Source organism: Poecile atricapillus, chromosome Z (genome assembly GCF_030490865.1).
Source record: "Poecile atricapillus isolate bPoeAtr1 chromosome Z, bPoeAtr1.hap1, whole genome shotgun sequence".
Classification (NCBI taxonomy): Eukaryota; Metazoa; Chordata; class Aves; order Passeriformes; family Paridae; genus Poecile; species Poecile atricapillus.
The window spans coordinates 86650830-86670087 of record NC_081289.1 but is presented as its reverse complement, the minus strand read 5'-3'; the positions used below and the strand labels follow the sequence as shown (position 1 = coordinate 86670087).

At 44.3% G+C, this 19258-nt stretch overlaps 1 protein-coding gene across 1 annotated transcript; it reads left to right on the top strand.

The window, feature by feature from the left end:
* The first annotated feature begins 10651 nt into the window (after positions 1-10651).
* LSM5 (LSM5 homolog, U6 small nuclear RNA and mRNA degradation associated) lies at positions 10652-13412 on the top strand. Its single transcript, XM_058827655.1, has 5 exons — positions 10652-10748; positions 11176-11271; positions 11499-11526; positions 12164-12236; positions 13146-13412. The coding sequence occupies exons 1-5, from the start codon at positions 10703-10705 to the stop codon at positions 13176-13178; spliced, it is 276 nt and encodes a 91-aa protein (XP_058683638.1). The 5' UTR covers positions 10652-10702; the 3' UTR covers positions 13179-13412.
* The last annotated feature ends 5846 nt before the right edge of the window (positions 13413-19258 follow it).

The window sequence follows — 19258 nt, the reverse complement described above, 5'->3', positions numbered from 1 at the left end:
TGTGGTCTGATTGTTTTGTTTGCATATGGGATTGGGGAACACTATTCTTCAAAAAAGCTTTGAATCATAATTTGAGTAGTCAACTTGTGTTTTAACATCTTACAGGTAATCACCCTCCTGACATCCTGCCTTCAGCCATACTTAGCAAGGTATTGTGGTTACTGGCACTTTGCTCAATACATCAGTAATGAAGGCAGTCATATTCATAAATCTCTTCATGTTGAAGTATAATTCAAAGTATTTAATTGCAGATGCCAGGAATTATTTGGGAACTACTTCATCTTTTCACATTAATTCTGTAGATACAAAATTATGGGGGGAGCTGGAAAGGTGCCTCAGTTAGCATTGTCCAATTACAAGATATGGACTTCAGATAAGTAGTAACTGAATGTGTGATTTGAGGTACTTTATATTGTGTTTTTTAAGCTTAAAGAACATATGGTAGACGTCACTGTTTTGTGTGGCCACCTTTCAGAATTAGTCTTCTTGCTAAGTCAGTTGCTATATAATCAAAAAAATTCAGGACTATTTGTGCAGCAGTTAGATTAAGTTTTTATCTAGAAGTATGGGTAAGTTCTCTTTCACGTTACTCTTAGGCCAAGTAGTTGTCTGGGGCTTTTTTTAGGGGGCGTGGCACCCAGGATTTTAAAGTAACTTAAGTTGTGGTCTGAAGTGCTTTTCTGCTGAAAGTCCTACCAAAAAAAAAGTAAATTAGACAAAGTGAAAAGAAAAGATGAGTCAGTGGATGAAGTGACATGTGTGATGATGACAAAGGCTTTTCTCAAGGAGGGAATAGAAATGTGCTCTGGACTACCACAAATTTAAACAATTCCTGAACTGCCAGGCTACCAGAGGGCACAAGGGCAGCAGTGATACCACAACCACCTCCTTCAGGGGTGAGATGAAACCAAGAGTTTAACTCGGGCCCTACATGAGATGGATGAAAAGTCTTTCACATTCTTTCCCTTGACTTGTAGAATCAAGTTCCAGAAAAGCAAGGTTGTGCTTTGTGCACAGTGAGGGTGCTACTCATTTCAATCAAGCTGAAATGAAGAAAAGTGGTAACTCAGATTAGCTTAATAAAAACACTTCACAGTAATGATGCCTGAAGTTTTAGCTTTCATATTTTTCAGATTCTGTACTGCCTTACTGTGTGATTCTGAGCTTCATATAAAGTGTTAGCAAGTTCTCTTCACAGGGTAGCCAGACAAAACAATCCTTTTCCAGCCTGAGAACCAAGGACACTTGCAGCTTCAGGCCCAGAAAGTATAAACAACAACAAATTGAGGAGAGCAATCTGGGATGATGGGACTTCATAACCTGAAGCTGTAATTAGGGAATTAACCCAAATATGTAAATGGACCAAAACTTATAAAAGTGTGAAAACTTGTGATTGTCATCTGCCTTGCTTCCATTTGGGTCCATCTTGGGCAGAGCCCAGGCTGGGCTCTTTTACTGCCCAAGGTGTATCCTTTGAAGGCCTTTTAATTAATATCTATTTTATTCCTTTAACTCTGTCCAGCCTCTCTTCCAGGTAGCCTCTTTAAGCATCAGTAACAGCTCTCAAAAGGTTCATTATTTGTATTAAAAAGTCCATGTTGCACTCCACAAGGCAAGATGTTATGTAAACAAGGTGGTTTTACTTTGCAACACTTCTATTGTTCTAAAGCAGACTGATTTGACTCACTCATACCTTCTCCCTCACCTGCTGACAAGAACCAACATACACGTGTGAGAGGCCTGGTGAGCATCTGTTATGTGCAACACATTTTTAAGCAAGTGGACTGCCTTGTGTCCATGTTTTATGTTTCTTATTACAAGCTGTTTTGCTGGTGAACTAACAGGAAAGGGAGTGGCATGGGTTATGCTGTAGTTTTGTTGCCAGCCTCCTGTTTCAGGATGGAAAGTCCTTAAATGAGTCACCTGAACTGTGGTTTTACCAGAGTACAGAAACTAATCCTGACAGGAACACCAGGTTCCTTAATTTCACTGCTGATCATTGTGTGTTTGGTTATCAGTAGAGGCCATTGAACAGAACTTCCTCCTTTTTGTGATCTGAATCTCATTGTGAGAGACTGCCCAGCTCAGAATACAGCATATGAGAGGGAGTACAGCAGGTTCCCATCCCTTCAACAGCCTGCATTGTTCAGGTGCACATTCCATAGCTGAATGTATTCTTTGGTGATGAGGATGCAGTACAGTAACCTCCTGCAGACACGTGTGACAGTGCATGGTCTGTTACAAGTTGCATATTTGAGAGGCCTCTGCTTGATGGAGTATTCCTGGCTTTAGCAAGAATCTTTTTGTTAGGGATGGTTTCTGTGCATATCTTGGACATTGTTTCCTAAATTTATGTACAGGGATTTTCCTGGCACCAAGGACAGCAGATTTATTCAGACTTAGCTGTAAATGAATATTTTTTTAAACAAGCGAAAAATAAAGTATATTGACATATTTTATATGCAGGATATGAAAAGCCACAGAGAAGCATTTTCTTCCCGGAAAAATCAAACATGAGGAAAAAGGGGTTGGAAAGGCTAACATTATATGAGACAAGCTTTTTTGGCACAGCACTGTACTTTGCTCTGGTGTTGGGAGAACACAATACCACTAGGTGTCAAGAAAGTAACTCAACAGGACCAGAAGGAGAGAGTAAGACAGGCAGAAAAGAGAGGGGAAAGGAGGAGGAGTAGTTAGGGAGTAATAAAAGGACAGAAAAAAGGGAGAGGACAGATAGGACAAAGTGGAGAAAGACCATGTGCTGGGTTTGTGAGGCTTAAGAAGTGCCTAGATTGCTCCCTATGGACAAGAGGTGCTCCCTCTCCAGGTATGCTGGTGGCCTTTGGTGGCTGCTGCCCCCAGTACAGGTTCACAGCAAAATCTGCAAATAGCAGCTGGAAACCACACCAGAATCAACTCTTCCTAATACATATTAGCACACACATGTTATCAAGTGCTCAAGCAGGAATGAGTTATAAAAGTTTTATTGAGAACTAAATAAAAATACACAAAGCTCAATGCCAGGAGCTCGTTCACAAAATGGCAGCTCCGCCTTTTAAACACCTGAGAATTACATCAGCTACATGAATATTTATGAGCAGTAATACATATTTTAATATTTTCCTTATATACTTGGGTATATATATATATGGATATATATATAATATGTAGGGAATATATAACATATATAATATAATACTATATATATATAAAATATGGAGGGTATCTATTTTCCTTACATATACCCTCCTGAAGTCTGCCAGTTGACCCTCCTCCATTGTCCATTGATGGAGAGCTCCTCACAGGTGGCTGGAGGTGAGGTGTTGGTGTGCCAGGGTTCCCAGTGGCACACTTCATTTGTCCTTGGCCGAGTCCCGCAAGGGGCACATACACCCCACGTCTCTGACTACACTGACCAGAGCTGTCTGGTGACAACAGGGATGGGAGAAGAGAGGACTGAAGGGAGAACAAAAAGGGGTCCAAAGCCAAACTACAACAACAGTTCAACAATATTCATATTCATATAACAGTATTCAACAATACTGAAAGAACTTTAAACCTCTTTAACACACAAAATCATTTGTGAGAGCCAATGACCTCACCACCCATCCACAACATACATAATGAAGAATTCAATGAAAATTACCCTGAGGAAACTTAGAAGGAACATGTGCCAAAGGGTATGACAGCATACAGCTGTAACTGTATGCTTTGTAAGAGGAGGGGGGGTTTGGCCACAGTGGGCAGGATGGGGGAAAGTTGGAAGAACGGGTGGTTGCTACAAGTGGGGTGTTGGGCGTTAGGTGTCCTCCTTTTAGTTCTGGCTCACCTGTGGAATTTTTACCCATTAGTTGCGGGAAACCTGACTGCGGGTACTTGGTGGGTGCTTGACAAAAGACAAAGAGATCGGCCGGGCCCAGGGGGGGAAGGGGGCAGGAAAAGGGGAGGGTGGGGACAGTTTTGGCGGGCTTCTTCAGCTTCGGAGAAGGACACTTTGGGAGCGGAGCTGTTGCGGTGTGGAGAAGGGAATTTCGCCATCACCCAGATGGAGCTGCTGCTTCTTCTTCTCCTTCTTCCCTCTTTGTTGGTGGCCTTGCACCCCCTGTCCTGCCGGGACGTGTGGCAGTGCCAGGCACCGCCGCGGAGCTGCTGATCCACCTCATCCACCAGCCCAGGATCTCAGCTCATCCCTGCTGTCCCAGCTGACTGTTTCCTCAGAGCCCCGCAGGAGCACCGGGACTGCCCGCCCGAGGGGGTTTGTGTAAACAAAGCCTCTCCTCCATCCTGTCTGAGCCGAGAAAGCTGTCGCGGGGCCCATGGTTCTGTTTTCTTGCTAATGCTGTAGTTATTGTGGTTTATCTGCCTGGTTAAACTAGTAAAGAACTGTTACTCCTATCCTCAGATCTCTGCCTGAAAGCCCCTTGATTTCAGAATTATAATAATTCGGAGGGAGGTGGTCTATATTTTCATTTCAGGGGAGTCTCCTGCCCTCCCTAGCAGACACCTGTCTTCTAAAACTGAGACAGGAGGGAATGGAAAGAATAGAGAATGGTGACCAGGAGGTGCTGTCACCTGTGAAATACTCTACCTTGCCTAAAACCAGCTTTTAATGCACTGATACAAACCCACAGTGACTCTGCATTTCTGCATCAGTGCTTGTTGTGAACTGACTTAAGATAGTCAACTGCCCACGCATTCTGCATGTCTGTTTCACTCACAGAGATGCCTAAGACATTAAAGACCTCACTTGTTACCACACCACACTTGCTCTCCTCTGGAACAAAAGCCACCAGAATAAAAAAATTCACAGAGCAGAAAATGAGCCCTTATTTCATGACTTGCACAAATCCTTAGGTCAAGCCACTAGGGAGTTACACTTCATTACATGGAATTGTGTAGTAAATGGAATTTTCACCCTCTTGCAAGTCTCACCTTAGAACAAAATCACTTGAATTTCAAAATGCAACTAAGATCTTGAAAAAGCATTGGAACATAATGCTTTTAGGTAAAATATATGGCATTTTTGGTGTGAATTTTGCAGTTTAATTTCAGTTATAAACTGTTATGATTTACAATACACTGGAACACAGCACATGACAAGATGTCTGAAACATTTCTTTCCTCCAGGTTACTATACTTTCCTGCAAGAAGACTCAAAACCAAAAACTTCCTCTTACTTTTACCCCAAAACCCCAAGAGTTGAAAGTTGAGCTGCTGGCAGTCGAGAGTCCTGCAAGCAGTGCAATCAACAGGATTACTTGTGGGTGTCCTGGGAATCCCTATCACCCTGTAGGGTTGGGCTCAGGATATCTATTTCCTCTCATAATATTTTCTCATGACTTTGTGTGGAAGCAGGACTGCTATAAACTAGGATTGCTTTTGAGCTCTTGATTGGAAGCAGTGATTTTACACAAGCACTTTCTTGAAAGTACGCTGAATGCATAGCAATAAAGAAATAGGAGGAATGGCATGCCAAGTGTACATTAACACACTTCATTAATGCCAAGACACAAACATTGCTGCCTACCTTCAGCTCATCTCTGTAGGACTGAACTTTCTCACCATAAATCCCGACACCAGCTCATGGTAAAAGAATCCTTTCAAGGTTAAGTATCAAAAATTAAATAGAAATATTGAACTTCTGGCTGTCATACAGATAAAACTCCATGCAGGGAAGGGTGACTGATTTAGGGCAGGAAGTGTTAATAGCTGCATTGGTAAGTCACCTACTTTACTAATGCATAAAGAAAACCAGTGTCCCTGGGTGCAGGTTCTGCATTGGAAGATATTCAGAAATGACAATCTTGTAGTGTCTTGCTGTAATGTTTCAATATCTGAAATCACTGCAGAAACTATATTTCTGCCTGTCATTTCCATTTACTGACAGACCAAACACTGCATTGTAGTAAGGAGCTCCCTGCTTGGTGAATACAAACTGTCACTTGACATTCTCACTGCCTTTGGATGTTTGGAAAGAGAAAGCTCTGATGGGCTTTTAGCACATTCAAATAGTGATAATAATGATAAACTCGGTCATCTTTGTTATACCTGTGGTGGATACTGATCAGCCTAAATCCCCAATAAGCTTAAACTGAAAGTAGTTCTGAAGTCCTAACAAAAGCCCTGGGAGAGTGGGGCTAGCCTGGCACTTAAGCCAACTGCATGTGCCTTCTCCTCCTGGGCGCTACTCCCTCCTCAAGAGATCTGTGCATTTCATGATACACAGAACCATCCACTTCCACTGAACTCCCAGGAATATGGCAGGATAAAAACAGGAACCATTTGGATCACTAAATCATACCTCCTTCAGATGCATCAGCCATGAAATGAGCATTTATGCAGGAAGAACTCAAAGAACATCCAGCCACTACAACCTTCAGGACTCAGTAGCAAGCAAATGGCCTGTCATAAATATACAAGCTCACAAGTCTCAATGAAGATTCCCCAGACAGTAGTCCACTGGAAAACCTTTAGCAGATCTGAAGCAAAGGTCAGTGATGGAAAATAAAGCTGAAAGAATGAAATTCTGGAAGACCCAGAGCCATTGCACACCCAAATTTGCTCACTTAGGTCACTAAGTTGCTCACTTAGCTCACAGACACTGTGCTGGAAATAACAAACCCAGCACAGCTCTGCACAGAGACTGGCACCTCCATGCTTTCAAACTTTTTGTGGCTATCCCTCAGAGCCCTTCACAATGTTTGAATCAACCAGATGTGGACACCCAGATAGCGGTACAAGATGAGCAGAAGAAACAGGTGCATTTGAATGGGTATGTTCTCTCCATATGATATACTGCAGATCCTTTTATGTGGATTTGGAGCAAGAAAGGTTCTTTTTTCCCATTCTGCAGACTAGGCAGTGGATCTGAGGAGGGCAAATCCTTCTGTCTCAAGTTCCTCATTAAGCTTGTGGAAATAATTCCAAGGCAATACTTGAGTCAGGCTATGGAGCAAGACTGTCACAATTCCATCTCATCTTCCAAATTCCAGGACAGCACGGCAACCCTCCTACCCATTTTGTGAAACTTAATAACCCTCAGTCTTATTCTTGTTTATGCTTTCAATCCACCCAGGCCTGCATGGCTGGCATCATGGATTAAAGCACTGGGAAGTGGGAGTGAAGGCACATGGAGGCCAGGGAAAAGGGAGACAGGAGGTGCAGCAGTTTGCTTCCCAGCATTTTGCCAGTGCCTGCACGAATGTGGAGTATCTTTGAGGCTGTGGTTATTGATGATGGTTCAAAACTGTTGCAGAGTGTCTAGCTCTAGCCTTGAGCTATAGTTGTAGAGGCTGAAACACCATCTAAAGGACAGAAGACAGGACTGGACAACCTGTCTGAGGGTAGTGCTGCACCCCAGGGATGCCTTAAGGCAGAGCAGGTGGCTGCTCATTAATTCCAGCTCCTCAAAAAAACCCATTGATTTAGAAGATTTATTTTCAGTATGTTGATCTTCCAATCTGGCTGATTTGGCTGATTGGCTGTCAGGATTTTCCTTCACATCTTCATTTCCAAAAACTGCTAGTAGGTGTGAAAGAAACATCCAGTCTTTGGTCTCTAACATTTGCATTGCAGGACAGCAAGTGGCTGCAAAGAGTGATCTGCTAATTTTTCTGCCAACACTGAGGAACTCTTAAGCACAAAAACTGTTGCTAGATGGCTTATGCATCCAGGTCTTTGAGACAACACAGCGTGACAGCAAACTCCTGAAGCTGAGTAGCTGGGTACTCTGGGCACATCTCTACACTTTCTAGACCAATAAATAATACTTTCTGTGTTCCAGAGTAAATGGAGTAAAGACAGGATTCCATAGATTTTATGCAGCTCTGTCTTTGAGTTCCACATGTGTTCCCTTGCCCTTTCCCCTCAGAGTAAGTGGATACATAGATGCTGGTTTGGGTGTTTCAAAACTACAGTGCCCTTGCTGTAGTTTTGCCTGCCCTGTGGAAGGGCTTCAAGACTTCTGCTGTGAAGATTCTTGTGCTGCATTTGGGACTCAAACAACGGATGATGTGTTTCCATGTCAGTAGCCTAAAGAGAAAGCCTTTAGTGTCATTCTAGACAGCAGAGAAGGACAGCAAATAGGTCAGTCTGGCAGTTTTGTGCAGAGTGGCTGGGCAGATGGAGAACACAGGTAAGTATAGAAAGCGTAGCAGCTGCAAGGCCAGATCTTTCCCAGACCCAGGCAGAAGTAAAGGACAGTAATTGAGCAGCACTGGGAACCACAAACAGGGAAAATGCTGTGGCTGTTCACACCAGCTAGGGTGTGGAGCTGAAGGGAGAGGACAACAGAAGGTAAATTAGCTGAATTAGGAAAACTACAGAAGTTCAGACAACACAAGCTTTCCCTGGATGGCACACTCAGGCATTCAGGAAGGCAGGGATCCCCCAAAGGTCAGCATTGTAGGAGTTGGGGCTACTTCACAGGGGACAGTTTTCTACCAGTGGCTATGGGACAAGAATCTGCTGCTTGTGCGGAGAAGATATTTGTTTTCTCAGTTGGAGAGCTCTCCAAATGGCAGCAGCTGAGAGAAATGCAGACACCTTCAGGAGAGTTGCAGGGCAGTAGCAGTCCTCTGAAACTTATGCCCTCCTCAGGCTATCCAAGTTTCCTAGGTAAGAGAGCAAGGATTGCAGTGCACCTTGGAGGAACAAAGGGCACAAAGAACAGCAAGGAGCAACTTGATGCTGTCAGAAAACTGTGTTACTAGACCTGGGTATCTGTGTTTGGGAAATTAAATAACAGCCAGCTGCTGGGCACAAAGGCAGCAGGCTTTGTGCAACATCTAGATGAGAGGCTCCAGGGTCACAAATTCTTCAAAGAACAATGGCTATCTCAAGAGCTGGGATATGAAGGATCAGTTGGATTCAGTGTTACCTTGCTGAGATGGCAAGGAATAAGTCAGTGCCCTCCCTCTCTGCAAAGCTCTGGCCAATGCCCTCCTGCTTCCCACAGTGCCAGCAGAATGCTCATCATGTCCACTAAGTGCTCTTCTGCTCCTACTGGAATGCTGCCTGGGCTTTCATGGCCCATTCCCACTGTGATTCACAACTCCTGTGATGCCAGCCAGTGCCTGTGCCCAGCAGGACAGGAGCTGGTGGAGAGAGGATGAGTACCAGTGAGCCCAGTGTCCACAGTTCGGTGAGCACCTCCTTCTCTAAGCAGGGATGGGGGCTTCCTGTGATGCTGGGTGATGTCACGGGCACTCCCCATGGGCAGCTCCTGGGGCAGTATTAACTGGCCCCAAGGCATCACTCCCCACACCCAGGAGGCCCAGGGGGCTGTCACTGCTCTCAGTGGCCACTGGGTACAGATGAAGCCAGCTGGAAATGGTGGTGGGATGAAGTTACTGAAAGGCTTCAGAAACCTTCCACACAGCCACCTCTAGTGAGTCAGTGGACAAATGTGGGGAATGACAATCTGCACATAAAACAGCAGGGCCAGCAGCACCAGGCATTGTCCCCCTGTGCTCAGCACTGGTAAGGCCACACCTTGAGTCCTGTGTCCAGCTGTGGGCCTGTTACCAAAAATCAGAAAAAATAAAAACTCCTTAACACAAATGTAGCATTAAGAAGCCAGCATTCCTTCTTCAGCTGGATGCTTGAGGGGATATCTCCTCCAAAATCTCATCCATGCTGAGTACAGAGAAAGCTCTAGTTTATATACTGTATTTTACTTATATATTGATGGGTTTTCCTAGAAGAAACACAGATATGAGAATAATTTCTCTGAAGTCATTAACATATGCTCCCTCCCCTCTCTCCATGTGTTCTTCTTTCCTGGGGGTCTCTTTGTTGATCCTTGGTGGTCATAGCTGACACTCTAGTGAACTGGCAAAGTTGGCACAACTGGGCTAGTTGCTTTTCAATTTTTCTTCCTGCAGAATAAGCATTGTGCAATTCCACAGGTCAATAGTTTTTAAAGAATAAGCATTGTATTAACCCACCAGGTGCAAACAAGTCTTCATCTGGCAACAAGCCCCTCTCTGCAAGGATATTGAGGTGCTGGAGTGAGTCCAGAGAAGGTCAACAGAGCTGATGAAAGGTCTGGAGCTCAAATCCTCTGAGGAGCTGCTGAGGAAACTGGGGTTGTTTAGTGTCAGGAAGAGGAAACTTGGGGGACTTAACACTCTCTACAACTGGCCGAAAGCAGGTTGTATACAGGCAGGGATTGGTCTCTTTCTCCCAGGTAGCAAGTGGCAGGATGAGAGAACAGCTTCAGGCTGTGCCGGGGAGACTTACATTGGACATTAGAAGGAATTTCTTCATAGAAAAGCCGCCCAAAGAGGTGGCTAAGTCAGTGTCCCAGGAGTTGTTTAAGGAAAGATGGGATGTGGCACTCATTGCTACGTTTTGGTTGACATGGTGGGATTCGTTCACAGGCTGGTCTCGGTGATCTCAGAGATCTTTTCCAACCTGACTGCTTCCGTGATGCTGTAACAGCTGAGCCACTCCAGCGCACCCACACGGCGCGCTGCTCTGGCACGGGGGCACATCGGTGCCAGCAGCTGCGCCGCCGCCGCTCGGGGCTCGGGGCTCGGGGCTCGGGGCTCGGGGCTCGGGGCTCGGGGCTCGGGGCTCGGGGCTCGGGGCTCGGGGCTCGGGGCTCGGGGCTCGGGGCTCGGGGGGCGGGCCGGCCGCCGGCCCGGCCCTTCCCGGGTGTGGGCGGTCGCGGCGGCCATTGGCCAGATCCGGTTCCGACATGGCGGCCAGCGCGGTATCCAACCCGTCCCAGCTCCTGCCGCTCGGTAACGATGGGGGGGCTCCCGGGGCCCCACACTCGGGGCCCGGTCCGGGGTCCCTCTCCGGGGGCAGCGGCGGCTGCGCGCCCCTCTGTGGGCCGAGCCGCGCCGGCGCCTGGCGGGAAGCGCGAGGGCGGGAGCGGCGGCGTCAGGCTGCGCGGCCCGCGCGCGGCCCGGGAGGATGTCGGCTCTGGGGCCACGGGAAAAGCGATGGGGGCCTGGGGGCTGAGGTGGGGCCTGGGGCTGTGCGAGTGTCTGAGGGAGGCCGGTGGGGGTAAGGGTGTCGGGGGCAAGTTAGTTTGTGTGGGAGAACGGAGGGGGAGTGTGTAAGAGTGTATGGAATGTGTCTTTGTGTGAATAAACGCAAAAAAACCCACCTGTAAAGCAGGAAAGACTTGCTTTGTAGAATGTATGCTTTTGTCTTTATCTACAGAACTTGTGGACAAGTGCATCGGTTCACGCATTCACATCGTGATGAAGAGCGACAAAGAAATTGTTGGGACACTTCTAGGATTTGATGACTTTGTCAGTATCCTTTGATGGAAGTGTAAGGCAGTCTGCTTTATGCTCTCTTCTAAGTAATTTATAGCTGTTGAGAGTTTTGAGTTCACTGAATAGAACCTTTTTATATGAATCGGTTGTATTCTTATATTTTCAACTGTTATGTAAAATCACTTTTTGGTATAAAATTAAAATAGCATTAAATACTCTTGTTTTAAAACTTGAGCTTTATTTTCCTTGACACTGGATTTTCAGATATGGTGCTGGAAGATGTTACGGAATTGTAAGTATTTTCAGTTTTCAGCCTTTTGTTGCTATTTAATGTTTGGTTTACTGAGGCAAAATAGTGTGTAAGGTCTGCTAGCAAAATGTTTTTACATTTTTTGAATACTTGCCAGCTGACTAGTTTAACCTTGGACTTAACTGTAGGAAAAAAAAAACCTGTAGAAGGTGATCTGTTCAGGATGGCCATGCCATACAGTAGCTATTGTATGGTTTATGCTTATATGGGAATCCTGTTTGTAGTCTTAATTTTGCATGGGTTGTGTGGCAAAAGTTCCAGGAGTTAATTTGTTTTTACACTCCCTTAAGACCTAGGCAACAATTCAACAAGGTAACAAACTTAAATATTTTGACTTTGTCATAACATGTTGATATGTCATATTCAAGAAATTGCCCAGCTTTAGAGGGTGAGTATACATCTCCATGTACTGAGCAGAAGAGACCTTTTTAGATGCCAGTTAGCTTTCTGTACCTAGGTGCTCCATTTATCAGGATCATGCTGCAGTGTGGCTGATTTATCTGTTAGTTCCAGCAATGATCACCTTTCTTTTGGAGATTTCTTTTGGTTCTGTGGACAAAACTGGAGTCATTATTCCCTGGTTCTATGTTCCTACTTACTGTTTCTAATGCTCCTTCAGTGAGATCACACCTGAGGGCAGAAGAATCACAAAGCTGGACCAGATTCTGCTCAATGGAAATAACATAACTATGGTGAGTCATCAAAGGCTGCATGTGTTGACTTTCTGTGCCTGTAAATCGATTGGTGATTGTATTCAGCTCCTTTAAGCTGAGCTTTCTTGACAGTTTTGTTGCGTCAAGAAGTTTCAAGTAGCTTGTTTGCATAGCTGCCACAAAGCCTGGCCTTCCAACACAAGGGCATTCCTAATTTTGTAGAAAGGCACAGGTAGGAAGATTTGTGTCTAAGTTGGCTCTGTATGAATGAGAAATCATCTCCATTGTGTTTTTTTACCAATCTTGCACCTCTGCAATGTGTGCCTGAGCAGGTGCCATCCTGTGTTAATTTCTTAGCCTTTTTCTGCTTTGGCTATTGTTCTGCATGTTGAAAGGACAGCATATGTTCTGAATCCTTGTATGGGGTGAAATTCCTGCCATCCAGTTAAGCTGGTGGTGTGTTGCCCTTGGAGAAGAGCCTGGTTTTTCAGCAAGACATAGATACATTTCTGCATTAGATCTCACATCTCTTTTGGAGACATATCTTACCACATCAGGAAGTCCATGCTTTAGACTTTTTCTTATTTTGATCCTGAATCCAGTGAAGCTCTTTCTCTTTAGTAATGCTCAGCTGATTAGGATGAAGATATCAGTCAAAGCAGTAGTTAATCCTTTTTTTTCCCGTTATGCTTTTCCTTTTGTATTTCTTTTTCTCTTCTTCGGTTCTTTGCTTCCTTCACAAGGAGATGTTATGCTGATTTACTCCCTGGTGCCTTTTTGGTTTGTGTGTCTCTGGCAATAACTTCCTCTGTTGGGAGAGTCTTTTGTGGTCTAGCCACTTTTGTGTCCATGTCCTAAAATGTTTGTTGTAAAGCAATAGCTGTCATGCATGGGTTTGTAAAGCTGAACTCCATTGCACTAATGCAAAAATCTCTTACTCTTTCATAGCTGGTTCCTGGAGGAGAAGGACCTGAAGTATGAAGACATGATATTCATTTGTGTATATATATGCAAAATCTAAAGACAGATTTTGGGGTAGAAGTGTGTTTGGGTGTGGATCATTCGTTTGGTTTGCTTACACACTTGACATTTTACAAAACACAACTCTGTAAGAAAGGGGCTGGTGGTAACATTGACTTTGTAAGTTGAAATCATTACTTTTTTGTAAAGACATGTAAACCTCTTCTGAATAAAAGGCTTTTTCTTTGTTGGTTACTGTGTTCTGTTATGTAAGTGCACAAGTTAGATAATTTTATAACTACTTGAAAGAGTAGAAAAATGACAGTTGTGTTTCAGTTGCCATCAGTCTTCATTTTTCCTACATCTGTTGCATTTGTTTCTGGCCCAAGTCTATATAATACACAAGTCATGAGCCAGGATGTTGCTGTCTTTTGGCATACAGGCAGATACTGAGCTGGATGTTTTGTTCAAAGGCTGTGTCACTGGAAACCATGTGGCTTAGTTCTGAAAGCCCTTCAGACTGGGTGCATCTCTTTGATGCTCAGCAGCCTTTGGTTCTGGTGGCCTTGAGGTTCAACTCTTGTGGGCCATTTTGCTTGGCTTCCTTACAGCAGAGGCGCTGTAATGGTATTTGGCAAGTAAGAACAGACAGACCAAACCTATTGCATGTTCTGGGGGTGAAAAATCTCTAAGGCTGGTGTTAAAACTCAGTGGTGTCAGTGGTGACTCTGCTTCCACCACTTGATGATGCTGTGTATACTCAAATTGTGTCTGTGTCTGGCTGTGGCTGCTTGCACAGTTCGGACCACTCATTTTAGGGTAAACACGAGTTTCTGTCTTCATCTGTTCTGTCATATAAAAGTGTGACAGATGTTGCAAGCTACTGTTGTAGGATAATTTCTGTAAGGCATTGCTGTTTTGTTCTGATGCCATGCTCCCAGTGCAGCTTATGCTTCCATAGTACACCTCTCCCCTGGCTTATATGTGTCAATGTCTCTAGAGAGAAATCGCAGGTGCCTGCTGTCACTGTAGACAAGCAGGGTGCAGCATGGGCTCATGTGGACAGGATGTGCTTTGCCTTCCCATCACGAGAAGAAAGAGGAGTTGAAGGAAGGGGCTCAAGAGCAAGATTCTGCAAGGAAGCTGCTGTACTGATCTTTCTGCCTTGCTTAATCTGACAGAAGAGCTGCCTTCTGCTAGCTGGGTGTGAACTCACAAAGCAGTGAGAACCTCTTGCTGTTAAAAGTGAGAGGGAGTCCCTCCTCTCTACAAGGAGTGTGCAGCTTCTGGCTCATGTGTTCTGAATAATTTCTGAATAAATCATCTGTGATTGCAGTGTTCAGGTTGTGTCCTGCCAATCTATACTATTTATTCCCTGAATGTGTTTTTTGCCTCACTGTCTCCATTTCTTCCTCCAGCTTTGTTTAATACATATGTTTTGAAAAGATACATTTTTTGAAACTTAGATTTGATTGAAACATCATCTGTGTGTGTTTGCCTTACTTTCCTAGAAATAAGTTGAGTCTTTTCATAAGAAATTCAAAGATTCTAGTCAGGGCAGCACTACTGTGTTGAGGTACTGTTAAATAAAATTTTGGTTTTGTTCCAGTATAGGCACTTGATTTCTACTTCACTCAGTGTTTGGAAAACAGTCATGCTTCTGAGAGAAGAGTAGATCTTGACTCAAAAGCAGCTTTTACTTTGACAGCACAAACATCTTGTTCTCTCAGGAGTTTGTTGCCTTGAAAAAACCCAAACAACTTGATACTGCCTCAGTTCTTTCTTGATTGGCTGTGTTTTGTTCCACTCACTCCAGAAGGAGTGCTAAGACTTAAGTTTTATGAAGACAGTTCTTGACTCAGGGGTCTGCAGAGATTCCTCTGAAGACTGTGTGTGTAAACGCAGTCCTTTCTAAGATGAAACATTTTTTCACTCTCAGTTGAGAATATAAAGTATTCCCAGTGGGTCTGGTTTGCTTTGCATTCATTATTCCTGTAGCCTGATGCTTTGGAAGTGCAACTAGTAAGTTTATCCATTCATTAAGTAAGTAGTGGTTTTTGTTCTTCTTTCCATAGAAATCCAAGTGCTTAATTATACTACACTGTCCTGCTGTGGACACTGGTATTCTCCAGTATGTTATTCAGGGTGCCACCACTTGTAGGTCATTTAAAATAATAACCTTAGGCTTAAAAAAGATGGAAAATTGAATGAGGCTTTAAGTTTAGAGCAAGATAGTTGTCAGGTTAAAATACTTTTGTGGTTATGCCATGCACAGTGGTGGTTCTATTCAGATTTATGTTTGTGTAGCTTTCTGTTTTTCTTCAGGATAGTACTGATTGCAGTGATTTTTAGTTGTACTAACTGGCTGTCTGCTCTAGGATGGAGAAAGTTCCCTTCTGCCTAGTCTTTCAGTATGCTTGCTCATTTTGGTTTGGGTATAAAAATCCTCTGAGTAACCTCATTGAAATCATTCAAATGCGTCATGTCATTCCCAGGTCACTGTAAATTCTTAACACAGTCAGTGCTTCCAAAGCATATAATTGTAATTTAGCAGTCTCATCAGCAATGTTTTGCAGTTGTAACATTATTTTGGTCAATTGAACTACAGTCAGACAAAATGTAAGCAGAGAACACTAGAAGATTTATTCCAGTTTCAACTCCAGTGAATCTGACCTTGAGGCAGTCGATACAAAGAGTCAGCAAATATTTTCAGGAGCTTGCTTAGACATTTTCAAACTACTATAATGAACAGGAATCAAAATTCAGCTTTGTTTTGACTGGTGCTGCATTAAAGCTGGGCCACACTTCTGCTTTCTGCTGAAAGAAAGAATGGATTTGAATTAATCACTTATCAACAGATGCTGCAGCTTGATGTCATTTTCATGAAGAAACTAGGGTTGGTTAATTAAACTGTTAGGAAAAAAAACTGGTTTTTTTGTTTTAGAGGTCCTTACTTACAATTGTGCAATATATTGCATAACTCTCCATTTTCTGCAGAACCTAATATATATTTCATGGCTATTTTCTACAAGCTTTTATAAGCTCACATTCTCATGAAGCCTTCTTCTAGAAGCTCAAAATAAGAATTAAGTATTTGTTGCTTTAACAGGAAAACAGTTACAAGAGAACACAAAAATATACCTGTTTAATTCATTATGAAGAAATACTTCAAGCACATTGAATATGATCTTCATACATCAATACTTAATAGAATTTGTTAGCTGTTTTCTTTCTTTTTTTATAATGTATTTAATCAAAATTTAAAAATAGATGTTTTATAGAAAAAATGGCAATGTACTGTAGTTTTATTCCAATTAATGGGTTTTCAAAACCCAGAGTAACCTTTTTAAATCTAATTCAAACCTGTAAACATTAGTCAGTCTTTTGTTGGGTGGTTGGTTGGCTTAGCATGCTTCTTTTAATGGCTCTTCATATTCTGTTTTCAGTACTGATTAAAAAGATTGGCCTTCAGCAGCCATTAAGTGCAAAGTGATTTGGCCAGTCCTGCTGTCACCTGCATTCCCCTGGCATTCCATTTGGTGAAGAACTTGACATGGCAGCAGCCCCTGCACAGGAAGAGGAAAACACAGATTGTAAGGATTTATAAATAAGCAGTTTGATGTGGTTAGATAGGGAAAGCTGATCGGAAGGTCTCGCAATGTACGTGAAGATAGGGCCCCTCTTTCTCCAAAGTTCTATGACTCATAATATCACGGTGATTATCCACCATATTCACCATCCACCACACTGGTGTTCGCGCGTGATTTGCCCGACAGGCCTGTAAGTTTAGCTGTCGTGTCGCTCATGAACCGGGTCGCTATGCCTCATCCGAGGCAACATAGTGGTGCTGAAACCCGGGACCGCTCCCCGATACATGGGTACGAGCGGCCGGATTTCGGGAATCTTGCTGGACGCTGAGGGACGGCTGGAGCGGCAGGACCGACTTCAGCGGGGAGGACGTTCCCGTACCGCCATGATGCAGTTGCTCAGCAAGGTAGTTTTGCAGCTGCATAAGCAGCGGCGTATAGACTGCAAATCAAGGGATTTTGAATGCGTGGTTGTCAGATTACTAGAATTATGTGTTGTTGATGATCCCGTAGATATTATTGTCCCAGATTGCTGGGACAGTGTACTAAGGCGCTCACAGATGATGTGTTGTGCTTTAAGTCCGGCAAGTGCCTTAAAAGCTGGGCGAGAGTTATGGAAGCGCTGCGAAAAGCGCTTCACGAGCAGGAAATTTGGAAGGCAGCTCAGTTTAAAGGTTACACCACAGGTGGGGGTTGGAGCTGCTACTCAGACCACATTTATTGATTGCCCCACCAATTCTAACTGGCCATCCAATGATGACAGGCGACCCGAGTCGCCGTCCCACCTGCCCGGCTCTAACGAGGAGCATAATTTGCCGCGGAGCATAATTTGCTGCCGGGGGGTACCGATGCCACTGAGCCGCGGGGCGCACCCGACACCGCGGGCCCTGGAGATGTCGGGGAAAGGCCTGCGCCATACGTGCCGCGAAATGGCACCGGGGACACGAGCAAGGGGCAGAGCGAAGGGTGCCTAGCCTACGCGGACATATGCGATCAGGAGTCTAAGGGGAGGCAGGCAGCCAGCGCCGACAGTGAAGGGGAGGAGAGCTCACAGTCCAATCACAGTCCAATCAGCTCACAGTCCAATCTAGACTGTGTCCAATCTAGACTAGTCCAATCTCCTCGTAAGGAAAAGAACCCGCTGGAAGGAAGGCGGAGAAAGGGAGGGGAGAAACCCGTCCCTGGGAAAGGGAGAGGGCGGAGCCCAACAAAAAGGCACCACAGCCCGAAAACCTCGAGTCAGTCGACTTCCGGCACTGACCCAGACACTGGTCAGAGCAGGCAGTCAAATGATGAGCCCACAGCGCGGGTTTGCAACCACAGTAAACTAAGTCCTTGTATTTACACCCAAAGTTTCAACTCCTCCACTGACTTTATTAAGAGATCCATGTCCCTTGTAGAGGGGTCGGTCTCCTCTCTCTCTGAAGTTGTTTCGCAGGGCGAGCGAAATCTCAGCCTTTGGTTCATGCGACGGAAACACCTCTGTGCCGCCCTGAAGGAAGAGTGCTGCTTCTGCGCGAATCGCGCTAGAGTTGTGCAAGATGTCGTGGCTGAGCTACAAGACAGATTGATCCGACGGAAGGCAGATACAGAAGCCCAGCAATCAATGCTAGTCTTAGCACTGATTTTTGGACGTTGTGGACTAAACAAACTGATGGCTCTCATCAAAAGCCGCCTGGACACAGTTAATATTATGTTGGTTGAATGCCAACAACTGCGTTAAGTTTCGGTTGAAAACTCATTTGTTAACTTTTAACCGCATTTTAGTGTTTTTACAATTACTAACACAGCATTTATTTTGAGGAGAAAACATGCCAGCTTAAAAGCCGAAATAGCTCAGTTGGGAGAGCGTTAGATTGAAAATTTAAAGGTCTCTGGTTCGATCCTGAGTTTCAACAGAGCTACAACAAAGACTGGAACAGCGTAGCCGACAACGTTCTCAACAGAACTAGTTTAGTTCAATGTTTAGCCAATCCCCATGGATTGTCACCCTCATTTCCACGTTAGCAGGATCAGTTATCGTTATTGTGTTTGCACTTATTTTTGGTCCTTGTCTTCTTAATAAGTTAGCCCAGTTCATAAAAACCCGTTTAGATATGATAGACATTTTATATTTAGAACAGAGACAGTTAACCTGAGTTTGCATGATAGTTCGTACTAACACACTGCGGTTTCATATAATGTTCGTTACTAACAAGTTCACAGTTTGTTGTTAAAGTCATTCAGTTGTAAAGTTCTGTTCATGGAGCGGGGGGGAGATGATGTGGATAGATAGGGAAAGCCGATCGGAAGATCTCGCGATGTACGTGAAGATAGGGCCCCTGTTTCTCCAGTATTCTATAACCCATAATATCACGGTGATTACATCATCATAACTCAGTCATATAAAACCTTGCACACCGGAAATAAACGCTCTTCACCGTCCACCACATTCACACGTGATTTGCCCGACAGGCCTGTAAGTTTAGCCGTTGTGTCACTCACGAACTGGGTCGCTACGCCTCATCCGAGGCA